At 40.5% G+C, this 18,210-nt stretch overlaps 1 protein-coding gene across 1 annotated transcript in view; it reads right to left on the reverse strand.

The window, feature by feature from the left end:
* Nucleotides 1–1,880: 1,880 nt before the first annotated feature.
* Nucleotides 1,881–18,210, reverse strand: part of DRC8 (dynein regulatory complex subunit 8) — a 35,915-nt gene continuing 19,585 nt past the window's right edge. Inside the window, 6 exon segments of the mRNA XM_074818340.1 lie at nt 1,881–2,393; nt 2,395–2,507; nt 3,522–3,588; nt 3,689–3,731; nt 5,543–5,622; nt 10,314–10,386. Coding sequence (XP_074674441.1) covers nt 2,370–2,393; nt 2,395–2,507; nt 3,522–3,588; nt 3,689–3,731; nt 5,543–5,622; nt 10,314–10,386 — 400 coding nt within the window. The 3' untranslated portion in view covers nt 1,881–2,369.

Raw genomic sequence — 18,210 nt, forward strand, 5'->3', positions numbered from 1 at the left:
GAGATTGGTTCTTGACACTTCCTGCACCCCCAATTTGGAAACTCTCCAGGCATTTTGTTGCTTATGCCCGAAGTGAAGACTGCAACTTGGTTTTTATCTGTTCTATTTGCACATATCTTTCTTGGGGACAGGTATAAGAAGATGGGGATGGAGGAGTTCCTGTGTTTTAAATTCAGACACAATCCTGCTTTTTACTTGCCAGAATATCCTCTTTCCTTGCATTTGAGGACTATAGAACAAAAAATGATATACATCATCAAAGGATATATGTTAAGATCCTATCTGCACTATGAATTGTAACCATGTTGTACATGTGCATCCTGATTTGACACAGCAGTAGTTGAGGTGGCCTCTAGGGTAGCACCACTAGAAACAAATTGTGCTCTCTCTGGAGCACTGTGAGCTATGAAATGATTTCCTGAAATAAGCATCTTCCTGCTGACATCCAAGATGAGGCTGACAGTGGCTCCAAGACTGCAGAATATAAATGAAACTTATATTCATGCTAGCTGGGCTAGAAATCCAGTACAACACACTGCATATCAAACAGAAGAAGGATTCATCTAGGGAAAATAAGTTCAGCTTCCAAAGAGAGACTGAAGAAGACTAATAAAAATATATTTTCTTAATGGGCCTTTATTGCTCTTGCTTTAATCTTCAGAAACCTGTACCTTCGCACATAACACTAATGATTACCTTGGGTTTTCATTCTTATTGACAAAGAAATCCAAATACATGGTAAATGTGTTAACAAGAGTGCATTGCAGAGTCTTAGGACCAATGCAACAGTGGTTCCCAGATGGAAACCTAGCTTAGAATTAAGCAATGTTGTTTACCTGAATTAACTCTTTGTTGCCTTACTGTTTAAGAAAGTATCAGTGAAAGACAACTTGGGTTAGAGAAGTAAAAAGAGAATTTAAAAAATGGTCTCTTTCAGATTGCTTCCATCAGCACATTTAGATTGTGCTAATCTCTTCTCTGTGAAGCATAGCAGCTCCCTTGCAGCTATGTATAAAAACAGCTCCTCTGAGCTTTCAGCTCAAGTGAAACAAACGGGTAGAGCAAAAGACCTGACATAAGAAGCCCTGCACTCTGTTCTCAGCTCTGCCACTACAAGGGCATGACAGGGGGGTAAGGCATTCAATGCCTCTGTGTGTCACTCTTCCCCAGATTTCATCACCTGATGAAGTCTGTTGATGACACAGAGCTGGGATACGCAGTTAAGACAGAGGAGTGGTAGGGCACTGTACAGGAGGAAACCAAACTTGATAGAGAGTAGAAAAACAGAAATGGGGTGGAAGGTGTGGAGCACAAAGTGCAAGATGGTTCCCTTGAGGACCAGACCACAGAATCTTTTCCTACAAGCTGAGACCTCATCAGTTGAGAACTGCTGGTCACTTTTTAGAAGATGATGTACAAGGCAAGAACTCGAGGGCAAAGAATTTCAACTCAAGTTAAAGGACAACAGTACAGTAACAGTCAAGAAAATGATTAAGCTAGAAATGAGAAGAGCAGTGAGGTCTGTGGTGGTCTTCTAGCAAGGATAGTTGAGACACATATTCTACACTAACATCTTACAAAAAATGGTGCTTCATCAGTTTATGAAAATCAAATTCCAGTCCTATGATCCTAAGTTTTGAATAGTTTAAGGTCCTGACTTTCAAATTGGTTATGAAAGGGGAACTGTTTATTACCTATAGAAACAGAAATGTTGTCAAGGATTACTTTGTAAATTTGACTATAGCAATGGTTTGAATGCCACCTGCATGTTTAAAATGGAAGCAAAATACCACGTGCCAGTGGATCAGTAACATAAAATGGAACTAACTGGTCCGGTTTAACTGCCTATGGTAAACAAAACACAAATATTTCACAAAAACTAGAAAATGTAGAGAGTTTATTTGATCTATTATATTATTTCAGAAGGAGTAACCTACCTGATGCCTTATTAGTTAAACACAAACAGGGATTACATTTAAATATAAAAGCTTTATCTTAGTAGCATGCCTTCACAATTTTAGTCCTTTTAAGGTACTCACCTACTTATTACCCACTTTCACAGGTCTCATTTTCCATTAGTTTTTCAGAAGCAATTGTAAAGTCATTTCTTGATTCCATTAACATTATTTTTCCTGTTATTTCCAAACCAAATTCCATGATTTCTTTTCCAGACCTTATACAGTATTTCTGTCAAGAGCTCTTTTTTCCAGGTGTGAATACATTTCAATATGTATACAGAACCCAAGAAAATATAACTACACAGATTTTATTTTAATTATAAGCACAAAGTCACAAGCTGAGCTTTGTTATACTTTAAAATACATACTTCAACTAACTGCCAAGCTACACTGCTGTTACCAAAAGGGATCTCAAACACTAAAGGGGAAGATCTTAAGTTTCATCTACTATCATCATTGAAATGTAGTCTCTGTAGCGAACAGTATTGGTTTCTGGATCTAGAGCAGTGGAGAGCATGTCTTCCATTTCTTCCTGAGTAAAGGGCTCACCTGAAAGACAGCAGAGACACTTTGTCTTGATAAATATTCTTTTCAGGGCTCTCAAATTACACCACTTTTCTCTTGCAAGGATCTTCTCTTGGTCCTCACACAGAGGAGAAAAGGAGCAATACTAAGGATCTGATTTCTTCACTTTTGTCAATGTAAGTCCTGCACACCAAGCAAGTTGGTCTAATGGAAAGGAGACAGAAGGCCTGGATCTTCTGATCTCCTTCTAGCTCACAGACTCCAAAACAGCCTGTTCCTCTCTGCCACAGGGATTTCGAAACAACCATTTTTGTCAGAATGAATTCTTCTAATGTGTACATTAGAATTATTATCTCTCATTTGGCTATCCTTGCACTTGTATTTACATCATGAAAGGCTTCTGGTTTTTCTCTTTTAGGAGCTTCAAAGCTGCTGATGGCCTACTTCATCCCTCTCTGAGAACAAGGTTCCCATCTGAGGATAGGTCTTGCGCAAAGCCTGCACATCATTTTGTACTTGAGGCCCGCAGGCATGAGTCAGCCATGCAAGAAAAGCAGGCTCTTCAAGGGATATTGAGGATTACATGATATACAACTTAAATCTGGTCTTTGAATCTCTTTCTTTGCATGCGGCACTAGAATTAGGATCAAGATAATGCAGGAATGAATGAGCACTGAAACTACCTGAAACATCTGGAAATCTAAACTACAATTTTACAGGAGGACAGAAAGAGTCACATCCTTAAGAAGCACAGACGTGCACAGAATCATAAAATATCCACACAAGATTGAATTATGACTCTTAATAATGATAATCTCTATCTTATAATGTCTGCAAGCAAGCAGATAAATATTCTTTCCCTGCATTATTCACCAGTGAAATGTTCTAGTCTGCAGCCACTCATCATAGCAACAGTATTGTTTGAAGACAATGTACCTACTCCTGCAAGTTTTGGCATGCAGAATGAGGACCTCAAGGTGCCATATACACATGTAATGTTTATTTACTTAAACACCGATATTACAAAAGTCATGTTACCTTCTTCAGTCAAATATTTGACCAGCTCCTCTTTAGTAATATATCCACATTTATTCTCATCCAAAGCCTTTAAAGAAGAAGAATGAAACTTGTGGTTTTAAACATATTGAATCAAGAATCAGCAACTTCTTTCCAGCAATTAGGTACTTGAATATTTAGTTACAGACCTCAAATGCATGTAGAAGAACATCTTCTGGAATAGGCTGGTAGCTGAAACCATTGAATCAGAAAAGTTAAGTCACTGTTTACCAGGCTGCTGTACTATTCTGAAAGAATACAATGTGAGTACTAAAGGAAACGGAAAACTTATTTTCTTTGAGAATTTACTAAATTTGCCTATCAAACATTTAACTCCTGTTTAATTTTCCTTGTGCTAAGGAGCCAGATGAACGGCTTCTGCATGTCTGGGCTGGCTGAGTGGGTTAGTAGGAATCAATAATAGTTGAATCATTCCATGTAGTCAATGCACTGAACAGAAGATGGCCAAACCACGAAAATAAACTTTTGTCCAGGTAAGCTGGTAGCTAGGCAACAGATCACCTAGTGGGATTTTGACAGTCTAATGAGCTGATGATGAGCAAAGGAGGCTGGTAGCTATAAAAGAAAAGGTCTGTCACTAACTATTTCAGAGAGACAGGAGAACTGGGCACGTGTGTGCGTGCGTATGTGTGCCTGATTTCAGAGATGGAAAGGAAGCCCTGTGCAGCAATGGAGACCTTCCATACCCCAGCAGACTCTCACCAACCCCCAAGAATACTACAGAGAAGGTGTTGAAGCCAGGGAGATTCTAACTGCTTGATTGTTTCATCCAGACCCACCTCGCTCTTTTACTATCTAAAAATCAAATGCACTAAGAAGAGGCCTTGTTTTTTGTGATCCAAATCTCATGTGCCCTTGGGTAAGTGAACTATGGACATAGTGCCCCAAAAGATGAAATGGGTCCTGACAAGCCTGTACTAGCCTGGGGAAAGTGTGTGGGGGTTTTTTTGTGTGCGTGTATGTTTGTGTGGAGGGGGTGTGAAGGAGAAGAGAGCCCAGAGCAGCAAGGTACCATTCTGTGAAACGGTGGACATCACTGTGGAGCCAGAAATGTGCCACGAAGGCCAGAGAAGGCAAAGGCACAGGAACCTGGGAAAGCAATGCCCCTGTGCTGGCACAACGGGACCCAAACACAGCTGGCTGGTCCATGTCCAGGAACAGGCACAAAGACTCTCAAACACAGCCCCAAGATGGACCCTGCTGCCTCTTGATGCTGTGATACAGTTTTGGGAAAACCTATAGCTATTTCATGTGTAGAACACCCTACGACCAAAGTCCCTCTGTGTGTAAAATAACTTCTCAGTATTGGACAAGACTGAGTATCTCAAAACCTTTGGCTACCATCTTTAAAAAGAAGGATAAATTCCCTATAAGTAATCTTGCTTTTAGTGCAAAATATCAAAATAGCACAAGTTCCTGTGTATATGCAAAGATTTCTATGTACCCTTTTATAATGAACAGTGGTTTTGTTCTAGACTTTTAGATTGACAGTCTTTTACAGTGCTAGTTGTGTACATTCAACTGTACCTGGCAGTCACGTTGAGACATGAATATGAAGCTGATTTATACAGCTTATTAAAAATACACTGTAACAGACTGTACTTCTCAGTAACTGTAACTCATGTTCAGAGAAAGTAATGGTTATGACCTTAATTTGCATACAAAATATTTCAGAGATGCACAAAACATGTTGAATAGCAAGTTAATTCTGATTCACATTAAAAATACAAAAGCTACCCATTATCACAATTCATGATTATAAACTGGTATTATTTATATCATCCATACAACATAATTTTATGTAGACAAAGTAATTTTGAAACAAAATCTATCAAAGTAATGTAAACTGAGTTTAAATAACACACAAAAAAAAAAATCTGTACTCCTTCCAGTTACATAAAATTACTGTAGATACATTTATTCAGAATCAACCCTGTCAATCTGGAATAAACTAGAGACACAGAAAATCCACTTTCCATTACCTTCTGTCGAGTAGTACTTTTGTCATCACTGGAAGAAATTTTTCCAGATTAATGTATCCAGTCGGTTCTTCTTCTTCTACCTAAAAATAAAACTTAAGTATGGCAGGTTATATGACTCATTAGCAAACTAATACAAAAACCAGAAAATTGGGGTGGTTCCTGCATTAAAATTACAGTTAGACTTTGAATATTTATATCAGGTTTTTAATATCACATGGCACCATAACATCTGAGTGAAATGCTTGTGATCAAATAGAAAGAAATTCGAGGAAGAAATAATAGCCCAGCCAAAATACAGGCCTGAAATTACAGACACTTTCAACAACTCAATATTGCCCTCTTGTGCTTATAAACCATTCACGCAAAGGAACTGAATGCCTAGTAACTGATCTTATCTCCCACAATAACGCAGCAGAGGTTTAAACATTCAGACTGCATTCATACTAGTAAAGTCTAGCAGAACCTGGAACATTCCCAAGCGGTGTAATGTGACCACCCATAACAGAAAACCATTAGCACGTTCCCTGGCATGATTTTGGCCTGGGCCACCTAACACTCACCCCAGCAGTCACCAGGCCTGGCTAGGACCTTAGGGACTTTTCCCCAGCAGGCTGCTTTGTGCAGCCACTCCACGTAAAACATTTACCAGAGTAGACATGAGCTGCTCTGTGCCAGCTGGCTTCAACACCCAAGGATGTTTCTGGGCATATTTAATATGCTAGTTTGGACATAGCCCCGGTCTAGTACATCTCAAGGATGGAATTTGTTGCCTCCACATGTTTTGTAGCCAGAGAGAGTCGTCAGGGGAAGGACCAGAAAGGTGGGCAGACAGTCAGGGCAGTCTGAAACAGTCATAAGGCAGCCTATAAAACACCACACAAAGAAAAGCTTTCCTTTGCTTCCCAGATAAATTAACAGATTAGTCCCAAAACATCCGTGACTTCTAGCAACATTCTCACTGCATTCCCTATACTTCCACAGGGGATGAGCAACGTGGTAAAAAATGCTCCCTATCATACCAGTGTGTCCCTTCCCTGAAAATTTCAAGTTTTACTCCCAAAAGGAGCCCTCTTAACAGAGTTAGCCTGCTCCTATCTGTGTTGAAACTAGATGCATGCTTTGTGGTCTCACATGGCCGCAGCGATACCTTGCTAGGCTCTCCACAGACACAGCTCAGATTGAAAGAAAGCTCAAATAGGCACTGATTTGAAAACTCCTAACTGAGACAGGAAAAGATGAAGTAAGAAATCTTCCTCTTGAGGGCTGGGTCAGAGCTAGTGGTGATGCCTGATAGATCCAGTTGCTTAAATAGAGAGTTGCAACTGCTGCTGCATGCTCTTTTCCAGTGCTGTTGAAGGGCTTTGGTTGCTAAAAGCAGGCAGCCATCACCTCTTGCTGCTTTAGAGTCGAAATTGGCTTGAGAAAGCACTTTTCTGTTTGGTGAACCTAGCAGAAGGGATCTTTAGCAAGGAAATGAAGCTGTTGCATGCTTCATGCTAAATCAAATGGTACCTTTTACCATTACAGAATCATTTGTTTTACTGATTGACTGAAAAGATGTAACAAAATACCTGGCAAAACTTAACTTCTTTCCAGTGACATAACAGTTAGCCAATACACTGAACTATTCCATGCATCACAAATATTGAGATGTAGAAGTACACAGCATGTTTTAGGGAACATCTGTACTTCAACTAGTATTAGGTCAGAAGGCCACAGAGATGGGAAAAGAAATATGGTTGCTATTTATTGGACATAAGATAGATGTGTCTTATATTAAGCAGAACAACCAAAAGCAAGGACCCAAACAAAACATCCATGAAGATGGTAAGTTATATAAATGGTGTCTAAGAGTCAAGAAACTTTAGAACTGCTCATCCAAACAGTTGAAGGTCATCCTAAATTTCATACGAGAACTCACCAGCAATGACCACTTCAGAGCTCAACGTAACAAATACCTGTGAAAGTGTCCGCCCTCACTGACAAATATCACACAGATTTGTCTCCCTTTGTTGGTGTGCTATTTGTATTTTGCCTTCAGAAAGCAATCTGTGGAAGAAACATGTCCTTCCTGACAATGGACCTAGTCCTGGGAGGTGATGGAACAGCTTCCATTTCAGTGACTCTACAGGCCCAGCAGTATCTTGAACTGTTAAAATTAATCCTATTTCTAACACTGGATAGATGAGAGAATAAATTGAATATATTAACCTCACCTAAGTCAGTAAGTATGCAGATTTGCAGGTATATGTATTGTCTTACTCTTCCTCACACTCACTTCTGTTCTACACCTCATTTCCCATTGACATTTTCCTTTTTCCACAATTCCTCCCCTTCATGCAGTGACTGTGACAATAACAGTATTTGCTTGTTCAAACTCTGTGAGTTTTGCTCTATTTCTTTCCTTTGGGTACATCCACAGCTCCCATAAGAACTGTATTGTAGCACCCATTCTGTTTTATACCTCTATTCTCACAGCCATACTATTATTGTCCACATAACATTTGGGGACTTGAGTCACAAAGAAATAAACCATCTTCCAGAGTTATCCGGGAGATCTGTGGTGAAGCAGTGCACAGTACCTGGGCTTTCAAACTCCAGGCATTGTAGTAAGCCTCGGATTAGCTTTCACCATCTCTAGGCTTATCATTAATCTTAACTTTGTAAGTAGGCCTAAATATATGATATTAACTATAGCATTTAGCATAAGGCAATATAGGAAAACATATATGATAATTTTTAGAGATAAAATAACTACATGAATGCTGATTTGGCAGATATGAATAACTTGAAGGCAACATATGCCAGTTTAGCTACAACAAGGCTAACAGGAAGATGAAATGACTGAGAGACACAAGTAGTGAGAAACAGAAATGAACTGCAGCTTACAATGGGCAAAAATACTGGAGAAATAGCCTGGTTACAAACTGGCCAACAGAGACAATTTTCACTTTATCTAGACAATTTTAATGCTGTCTTATATAAATTAAGATATATTTGTGATTAACATAATATATTAAAGGTTATACAAGATGACGGTGTTCTTCTGGTACTAAACCTATGCCAATATATGTTATGTTTCATTTACAGACACCATGAAACCTTCTTTGAGATTGGACTTCCAGTTCAGTGTTCTTTAAAGTTAACCATTACTCTTGAATGTATTCTTTCTTCCTGCAGTATTTGTACTTTAATTTTTGTACTTTAATTTCATCCTTCTAATCAGCTACTGTATATATGTTATATTGTTGTATCTCAAGAGTCTTCCGTCTCATAGGTGCATTGCATTGTACTTTGTTATGTATTACTTATCTCAAATTTTCTGTAATGCTGAAAATTGAAAAAAAATCCAGACAATAGGAAGTCCAATCTCTTTGGGAGGGGTAGGCAGGCCTTAAACTCTCCTGGTTCCCCTGGACTTGGAGGCAGGGGGAGGTCAAAGCATTCCCTTCCTTTTCTGTTCTGTATCTTGAGTCAGATGCACTGTTCATTTGCTGCAGACAAAAATCTCTGTGGGCCACTAAAAATATCATCTATATTAAGCACCATAATTTCTCTTTCCATTTTGTCTTGTTTGTCAGCGGGAGCTGGGACAATCTGGTACTGAGAGTACAGAACCAGAGCAGACAGATTGCAGTATCATGTTAAAAGATCCTTCTCCTCTGATGGTTCTTTGCGCTTCCTTGTCTGAAGCAGCTGCGTCATTTTCACAAGACTTAGCACAAGATTTCTCACACTAAGTTCTGATCTACAAGAGACCAGACAAGCTTACTGAGGAAAGATTGCTACTGCAACCATCCGAATTTTTGTTGGGGACAGGAAGAAAAGAGAGATCAATTCCCAGCATAATGACCTATACATGCAAAAGAGAAAAATCTTTCACCTACCTCTCAGCCCCAGCAACTTCCATTCCTTAAGGCAGCATACCAGTTTGCAAAAAGAATGTGAAATCCTTTTCCCACTTCTTTGTCCCACTTATTAACCATACCCTGCCAAGGCACCAGCACACCAACCTTTCTATTACAAGCATGAGGTAAGGAGACAAAAATTAGTGTAGGAAAAAACTGTGAAGAAATGTCATCAAAGTTTCTTACCCCTGCATATCACTGGGAGAACGGGAGGACTGCTAGGTCATGCGAGGTTTTATATCTGAATTCTGACTCACAGGCTTAAGTAATCAAGTAGGAAAAGATTACTTACCTAGAAGTGAGAAATCTCAAGGCTGGGAAAGACCTCATGAAGGACAGAAAGTTGAGAAGTCTGGCTATGAGATAGGAATAACAGGACCCAGTGAAAAAACTATGTGTTCCCTCTGTGTATTTTTGGAATTTGATGCACAATTTTAACACCTGGTCAGGAACTGATTTTTATTACCTAATTATCCAGTGTGTGTCCCTGGCATGTCCAGAAGAGCAAAATGGTTAGAGTTTGGATATCCTAACCCAACTGAGGTTTAGGACATTCTTTTTCATCAGTGAAAATCAATTTTTCCTCCATTTTCCATAAATGCCTCTCCACCTTGGCACAGTGTTACAGTGACCTTCTGGGGTAAAAGAGAGCCAAAGGCTCCTTATTTTAACCCATCAATGTTGTTACTTCATCAGTCTAAAGTTGCTTCAGGGCAACCCAAGAGACTACCTTCCTGCTGAATCACTTCCATGACACTTCCAAACTCTGGGGAAAGAGCTTAGGTTTCCCACACAGCAAGGCAGAAGGGCCAAACTTGTGCAAGTTTAAGACTGAAAAAGATACAAAAGATCTAAACATTTACCTTTGCAAGCAGTTCATGTAGTTCTGCCTCGGTTGGGAAGCAACCCAGTGACCTGACAATTGAACCAATCTCTCTGAAAAGAAAAAGATCTTTGTCAGTAAACCTGCAACTCAAGAGTGTCTCTGGAGAATCCAGATACCAATACAGAGCTTGCTGTTGTGGTTTAAACCCGGCCGGCAGCCAAAAACCATGCAGTTGCTTGCTCACCCTCCCCCACCCCAGGGAATGGGGGAGAGAACTGGAGGGGTAAAGGTAAGGAGATTCATAGGTTGAGAAAAAAACAATTTAAGTAAAATAAAATTAAAATAATAATAATGATGATAATAGTAATTATAGAAACTACAAACGCGTAATGCACAATGCGATTGCTCACCACCCACTGACCAATGCCCAGCCCATTCCTGGCTAGCAATCCCAAAGAAGAGAGAATCCCAAAACCCACAATCCTGGAAGCGAGAGTGCATTTCCCAGTCAACCCTCATCTATATACTGAACATGATGTTGTATAATATGGAATATTCCATTGGCCAGTTTGGGTCTGTTGCTCTGGTCATGCTCCCTCCCAGCTTCTTGTGTACCTGCGCACTAGCAGGACATGGGAAGTTGAAAAGTCCTTGATTTCTTAGCAACAACTACAAACATCAGTGCACTATCAACATTCTTCTCATACCAAATCCTATACTGAATCCAAACCACAGCACTATTCTGGCTACTAAGAAGAAAAAATTGGCTCTATCACAGCTGAAACCAGGACAGTATCCACCCCTTATTCCATACCATTTACGTTATGCTGAGGATCCATGTTTTCCAATACATTCTAATTGATCACCATCACTTGTCCTGTTTTTTGATATAAACACACATATCACTCTCTTCGTCTATGGGCCATCCCTCCAAAATGTGTAGTGAGTTCATTTAGTCTGTAACTTTGGGTTCCATCTGTCATGACAGTCTTTCAAAGCAGGAGGGATGAGGTGGAGTTCGTTCAGTTGGTGGAGTGGGTGTCACTGGACGCAGCAAGAGGATGGTGTGTAGTCTCTGCTGTATGCTACATTTGGAGCTTGTAGCTGGTGTATCTGGCACAGTCCATGTTCATGGTCTGCGTGTTGAAGATGTCAATCTTGGGGAAGTTGCTGGGTGCCAGTTGCTGAAACTAGTCCTGACTTCATCAAAGTTCCTTTTTCATTAACCTGGGTGATTACTAATATGATGCCATTAGTATAATATATATCAATCATAGCAATGATGATATGCAATGACAGGGTTATTTAGCAATTAACATCATGCAATACAATTCACTGGCTATTTTCACCCAAAATCAAATCCCCTTGAGGCATACAACGGGTCCTTGGGCAAAAGTAATCCCACAAATGGTTTTGCCTTTACCCAAGGCAGGAATAACCCATCCCCAGCATATTTTTAATGTGCGTTATAGGGACTTTATCCCCATCTACAGTACACAGAAGGTTTGGGCAGGGACAGTTTGATTGGCAGATCCCCTAGTGTTGACTAACCAGGTGACTTTCTCTAAATGTGTATCCCAATGTTTGAAAGTTCCACCACACATTGCTCTCAGTGTAGTTTTTAACAACCCATTGTGCCGCTCCATTTTCCCAGAGGCTGGTGCATGACAGGGGATGTGATATATCCACTCAATGCCATGTTGCCACGACACTTGCTTTTCAAGGCCCAGAACAGTGTTCCAGGTGGTGGCATGGGGCACAGGATATGTTTCCAGCCATCCGGTGGTTGCTTCCACCACTGTGAGCACGTACATAGTGTTTGCCATGCCTGGTTTGTGGGAGTGTGATATAATCGATCTGTCAGGCCTCCCTATATCTATATATTAACCATTGTCTTCCATACCAAAGAGGTTTTAAATGTTTGGCTTGCCTGATCGCAGTGCATGTTTCACATTCATGGATTACCTGTGCAATAACATCCATGGTTAACTCCACCCCTCGATCACAAGCCCATCTATATGTTGCATCCTTTCCTTGATGGCCTGAGGAGTCATGGGCCCAGTGAGCCATAAATTGTTCACCCTTATGTTGCCAGTCCAGATCCACTTGAGCCACTTCAATCTTAGCAGCTTGATCTACCTGTTGGTTGTTTTGATGTCCTTCCATGGCCCGACTCTTGGGTACATGAGCATCTACATGGCGTACTTTCACAGCCAGGTTCTCTACCTGAACAGCAATATCTTGCCATAATTCAGCAGCCCAGATGGTTTTCCTCTGTGCTGCCAGTTGCTCCATTTCCACTGCTGTAACCACCCCCACAGCGCATCTGCCACCATCCATGAGTCAGTATAGAGGTAGAACACTGGCCACCTTTCTCACTCAGCGATATCTAAGGCCAGCTGGACGGCTTTCATCTCTGCAAACTGATTCCATTCACCTTCTCCTTCAACAGCTTCTGTGACTCATCATGTGGGGCTCCACACAGCTGCCTTCCACCTTCGATGTTTTCCTACAGTACGACAGGACTCATCAGTAAACAGGGCACATTGATTCTCATTATCTGATAGTTTATTATACAGTGGAGCCTCTTCAGCATGCGCCACCTCTTCCTCTGGTGACATTCCAACATCTTTGCCTTCTGGCCAATTTGTGATTACTTCCAATTTTCCTGGGTGACTGGGGTTTCCTAGGCGAGCCTGTTGTGTGATCAGTGTGACCCATTTACTCCTGTCCTGGTTTAGCTAGGATAGGGCTAAGTTTCCTCAGCAGTGGGGGGAAGCTCTAGCCGGGTTATTCCATACCATGCTGACGTCACCTCCGTGCACCGAAGCGCAGGAGCGTGGGAGAATTGGTGAACGCGTGTGTTATGCGACCTCTCTGCTCTCACTGCTGTATCGGTAGATATCTTGCTCTGTTCATTGTTATTACTGTTATTATTATTGCTGTTGTTTGTTGTGTTGCTGTTGCACTGCTGTATTAAACCTCTCCTTATCTCAGCCCCAGGGCTTTGTATTTCACTCCCTTTGTGGGGGAGGGGCAGCGGCCGCGTGGTCTCGAACCCCAGCAGGGCCTAAATCACCACAGCTCCACGTGGCATCAGTTGCGTGGTGTGTGGAGGGGACCCTGCCTTTGAACATCCAGCACAGCACCAGCAGCCGAGGTGCCAGGAGGAGCTGTGCTTCCATACCAACCACTTCTGAAGCAGCTCGAACTCCTTCATATGCTGCCAATATCTCTTTTTCAGTTGGAGTATAGCGGGCTTCAGATCTTCCATATTCCTGACTCCAAAACCCCAGGGGTTGACCTTGAGTGTCCCTTGATGCTTTTTGCCAGAGACTCCAGGTAAGGCCATTCTCCCCGGCTGCAGTGTAAAGTACATTTCTAACATCTTGTCCTTGCCGGACCGGCCCAAGGGCTACTGCATGAACAATTTCCCATTTAATCTACTCAAATACTTGTTGCTCAGGGCCCCATTTAAAATCATTCTTCTTCCAGGTCACTTGATAGAGAGGGCTTACAATCAAACTGTAATTTGGGATACGCATTCTCCAAAAACCCACAATGCCTAAGAAAGTCTGTGTTTCCTTTTTGCTAGTTGGAGGAGACATAGCTGCTATTTTGTTGATCACATCCATTGGGATCTGATGATGTCCAATTTGCTATTTTATTCCTAAAAACTGGTTCTCCTGTGCAGGTCCCTTAACCTTACTTTGTTTTACAGCAAAACTGGCTTTCAGAAGGATCGGGATTATTTTTTTCCTTTTCTCAAAAACTTCTTCTGCTCTGTTGCCCCATACAATGACATCATCAATGTACTGCAAGCATTCCAGAGCTTCACTCTTTTCCAGTGCAGTCTAAATCAGTTCAGAGATGGACACTGTCCTGGTTTTGGCTGTGACAGAGCCAATTTTTTCTTCTTAGTAGCTAGAATAGTGCTGTGGTTTGAATTCAGTATGGGATTTGGTATGAGAAGAATGTTGATGATGCACTGATGGCTTTAGTTGTTGCTAAGAAATCAAGGACTTTTCAACTTCCCATGTCCTGCTAGTGCTCAGGTACACAAGAAGCTGGGAGTACAGGAGTGTGCATGTACAAGCATGCAAACACACACAAGCGTATGTATGTGGACTTCTAAGATGATATCTTAGTAAGCAATGTCTATTTTTACAGACATTAAATATTCTGGAGCTTTTTGGAAGAGTATAACTGTTCTTGTGACTTTCCTCAAAAATTCTTCTTTACTACTGTGTTACAGTGAACTGTGTGCAGGTTACTTTTCAACTGCTGTCCTCTAATTGTTAAGCTTAATTTCAGTGAATTCTACATTTACATAGTTAATAAAACACTTGGAAACCTACTGAGATGAAAGGTAACAAATAAAATATATGTTTACATTAAATGCTATAAAGACAAATTCTAACTGCAGTAAGGAACAATTACAAAAGGTCAGGAAGGAGGCAGCCCTGCTATGCCCCTGATGTGCTCTAAAAGAGTCAAACAGACCAACAGAGTGGCTTATCACCACCCTGTTTATGCTGCAAATTATCTTCATAGCTTGAATTTACTGCTGAACCTGATGCAGTTGTTCTGAGGCTCTAAATAAAATCCTGACCAAACTGGCAATGCCTCAAAAAAATTTAAGATGAACAACATCACAGACTAGAAACAGAAGTACTGTAAAGCTGTAAAAAAGTACTAATGAGACTTACGGTATGACTGAAAACAAAACAACAGAAGCATCAATATTGCTTGTGATTTTCAGTCTGATTCTACAACACAGAAATTCAAGCACATTTGAATAAGTATCCACAGTGCTGGTGGTTCCCATGATTCAAACCTCTGTGGTTTCTTCATCTTCACCAGTCCATCTGGTAGAAAAATTAGATTGCCTAATAAAAATGGCAGATATAAGAAGCAATGACCTTTGCAAAATTATCTTACAACAGTAAGGCCCCAAATGTGGCACACCAAGTATACATAAAATTAGACAGGTCAGTCTCTGGCCTCCTCAGACAGGTCCTGAGGAGCTCCCATTCTAATTGAAAACATGTGAGAAGCACTACAATAGACAAAAGAGAGGAGAAGGCTGGCTGCACAAAAATAGCTACAAAACAAAACCCAGTCCCACACATACAGTTGTTATGAAATGAAGCCATCTGCTCAAATGACTCAGTGAAACCTTGTGCCCCATGGACATGAATGGAAGTTTGGTCATTGGCCTCAATGAGGTCAGACATTTAGTCCTATTTTTTATAATCCTTGTCCCATGCATCCTATTTCTAGTATGGATATACTGTATTTGATGCTCTCACTCCTGCACTCCCTCATCTTTTCCAGCTAAAAGATACTTGTAAATATTCTCTGCCTCCCCCAGAGAAACATCCAACCCAAATCATGCCTCCCTGATATCGCACACTATTTCTACTCTTACAGACTGCCAGAGATGGGAAGGTTGCCATCATCTCCTGCCTCACCTCACACTCAGCAAAACTGCAATGTGACTAAGGTAAGCCAGGCCCTGAAAGAATTTGCAAATTCTGGCACTGCTGGCTGCTGTTTCTGACAGTCTATGCATGTGCCAACTTGAGGATGTTGTTTGAAGTGTCTGTGGTCAAAAAAGTCATGTCACATTTGGTAATAACATGGTATTTAAAGGACCCAGATAGATAGCAAATTGTATTTTATTCCCAGCCACTTCCTCTCACTTAGTTCAGCAGCTGCAGTTTCTGCTGTGTAGTTTCTAGCATACAAAAAAGATGGTTAAAATGAGTTTGTGTTCATACAGGTTTTATAATACAGACGCAATAAAATTTTGGGCCATAGTTTTCATCCTACATGTAACAATTTCAGTGACAAGATTTGCAAAATTATGAAAGCCCTTGACTCAGGGTGTGTTGTAAGCAGCGTGAAACAACACCATCTTCCTCATGCTTATTTTCTTACTAACTTGTATTTGCATTAGGAGTCATGCAATACCAATGCTGGCCTGTCAAGCCAGAGTAATTTTCCATATTCTTCACAGGAATCTGATATTTCAGGCAATAACATTCATATTTCTACAATTGTGGTTAAGAATTGTGCTGTACTGCCACCTTCTGATACAAGATAATCAGCCATTAATAATCCCATTATTGTGATACAGCCCTGCAATATGAACCTAGGAATAATGAGACAATAAATTGTTGTTCTTTGTCAGTAACTGTACTATGATAAAAATTAATGTGAAATTGTGCATTTACTATGTTAAATAGACTTTTGAATGTCCCCTCTCACGTTGTGATTTACTGGCTGAATGAATAAATTTTTTAAAAAGACTATTTGTATAATTTCATTGTTGTAACATTTTCTCAAGCTCTGTATCCATTCTATAATGGAGGGAGGAATGTAGCAAATTTTACAGCTATTTACCAGGACTGCAGATGTAAATGACACATAAATAAGCAATTAATATCATGGTGCAGTGAGGGCTAGGGGCTCACCAGGGCTGGGGTAGTGGCAGGGCTCCCCTTTGGGGGGGGGCAGGGCGGGGGGGGCAGCCAGGGCCCGCCCCACCACCCAGCCAGGAGAGGGGCAGCCAGGGGGCACCGGGGCAGCCCCAGCCCCGGGAATCCGGCACCTCCCTGGGGACGGGCCAAGAGATTCAAGTGAGCACTCTTCCAGAGAGCCCTATGGGTGAGGGAACAGCAATTGTACTGAGTGCGGAGATGTACCTTGAAACTCTCCTCATCTAGTGTAACTGAAAAGTCATTTCACTTCTATGAAGCACCCATAATTTCTTAAATTTAGAGACACTCGTAAGCATGCATTGCTAAAACCATCACATAAATGTTTTCCACCTCCCCCACCTCTGTTTCATAATGTAGAAAAGATGTTTGCAACATTTAAAGATGTCTTCTAATCTGACTTTGTGAAGAATGTATAATGACAACAATTTCACCAGTTCTCACACCCCTTTGTAGTGTTGATACTCAATAATTGATTTATAATTAAAAGCTCTGGTGATATTCTTATGAAAATAGAAATTGGACTTATGAAAAATTACTTCAGTAAACTTTAATGACAACAGCTCATAACAACTTCAGAACCTGATCAGTGAGACATGAACATGTGTTTTATGTATTTTATAACAAAAGCCATATTGTTATGTGTATGGATATTTATGTTAAAATGAAGTTAAAGTTGCACTGTCAAATATTCAAACTTTAAAAATACCAGAATTAAGGTTATTTAGGAAAATTTAAATTTTAATTCCTTTAGTTCTGTATCTTGCAGCTAGTTATGCCCTGATCAGTCTAACAGTCCATGTTTTTATCTTCCACTGAACTTTTTCTTACTCCCTCAGACAGATATTTTGTTTGTATTTCCATAACATTGCATGTTAAAGGTATAGCGCATGTTCTCCCTCCTGACTCCCATTTGTGCATTCCATGCCTCCCAGCTCTGGTCATTCCATTTCAAAAATGAGAAAGCTGAACAAGAAGGAGCACAAAAAAGAATGGCCAGAGCTATGGAACAGCATCTCCTAAGAGATTAAACACATCCAGACTCTTCAGCTTTAGACTACTGTGATGAAGGACAGATGTGACAGACAGCTATGAAATCATTAATAGTGTCAAGAAGATTTAATAGAGAACATTTGTTTGCTATTTATCATAAGACACACAAAAAACCCAAAAAGGCACGACAAATCATAATGTTGCAGATGTACAAAAACCAAGAAATACTGCATATTTGCTCAATTCCTTATATTCCTCCCCCAAGTAACTACTAGTAGCTCAGATGAGGGTACTGGGCTAAATGGACTTTTGGTGCAATCAAGTATGATCAACTTTATGTTCATTATGATGTTAGTAGTAGTAGTAGTAGCAGTAGTAGTATTAAAGTTACATAATCAAACTATATACAAGCTTCTTCCGAGTCTCCTAAAAACATCT

This window comes from Strix aluco, chromosome 3 (assembly GCF_031877795.1).
Source record: "Strix aluco isolate bStrAlu1 chromosome 3, bStrAlu1.hap1, whole genome shotgun sequence".
Classification (NCBI taxonomy): domain Eukaryota; kingdom Metazoa; phylum Chordata; class Aves; order Strigiformes; family Strigidae; genus Strix; species Strix aluco.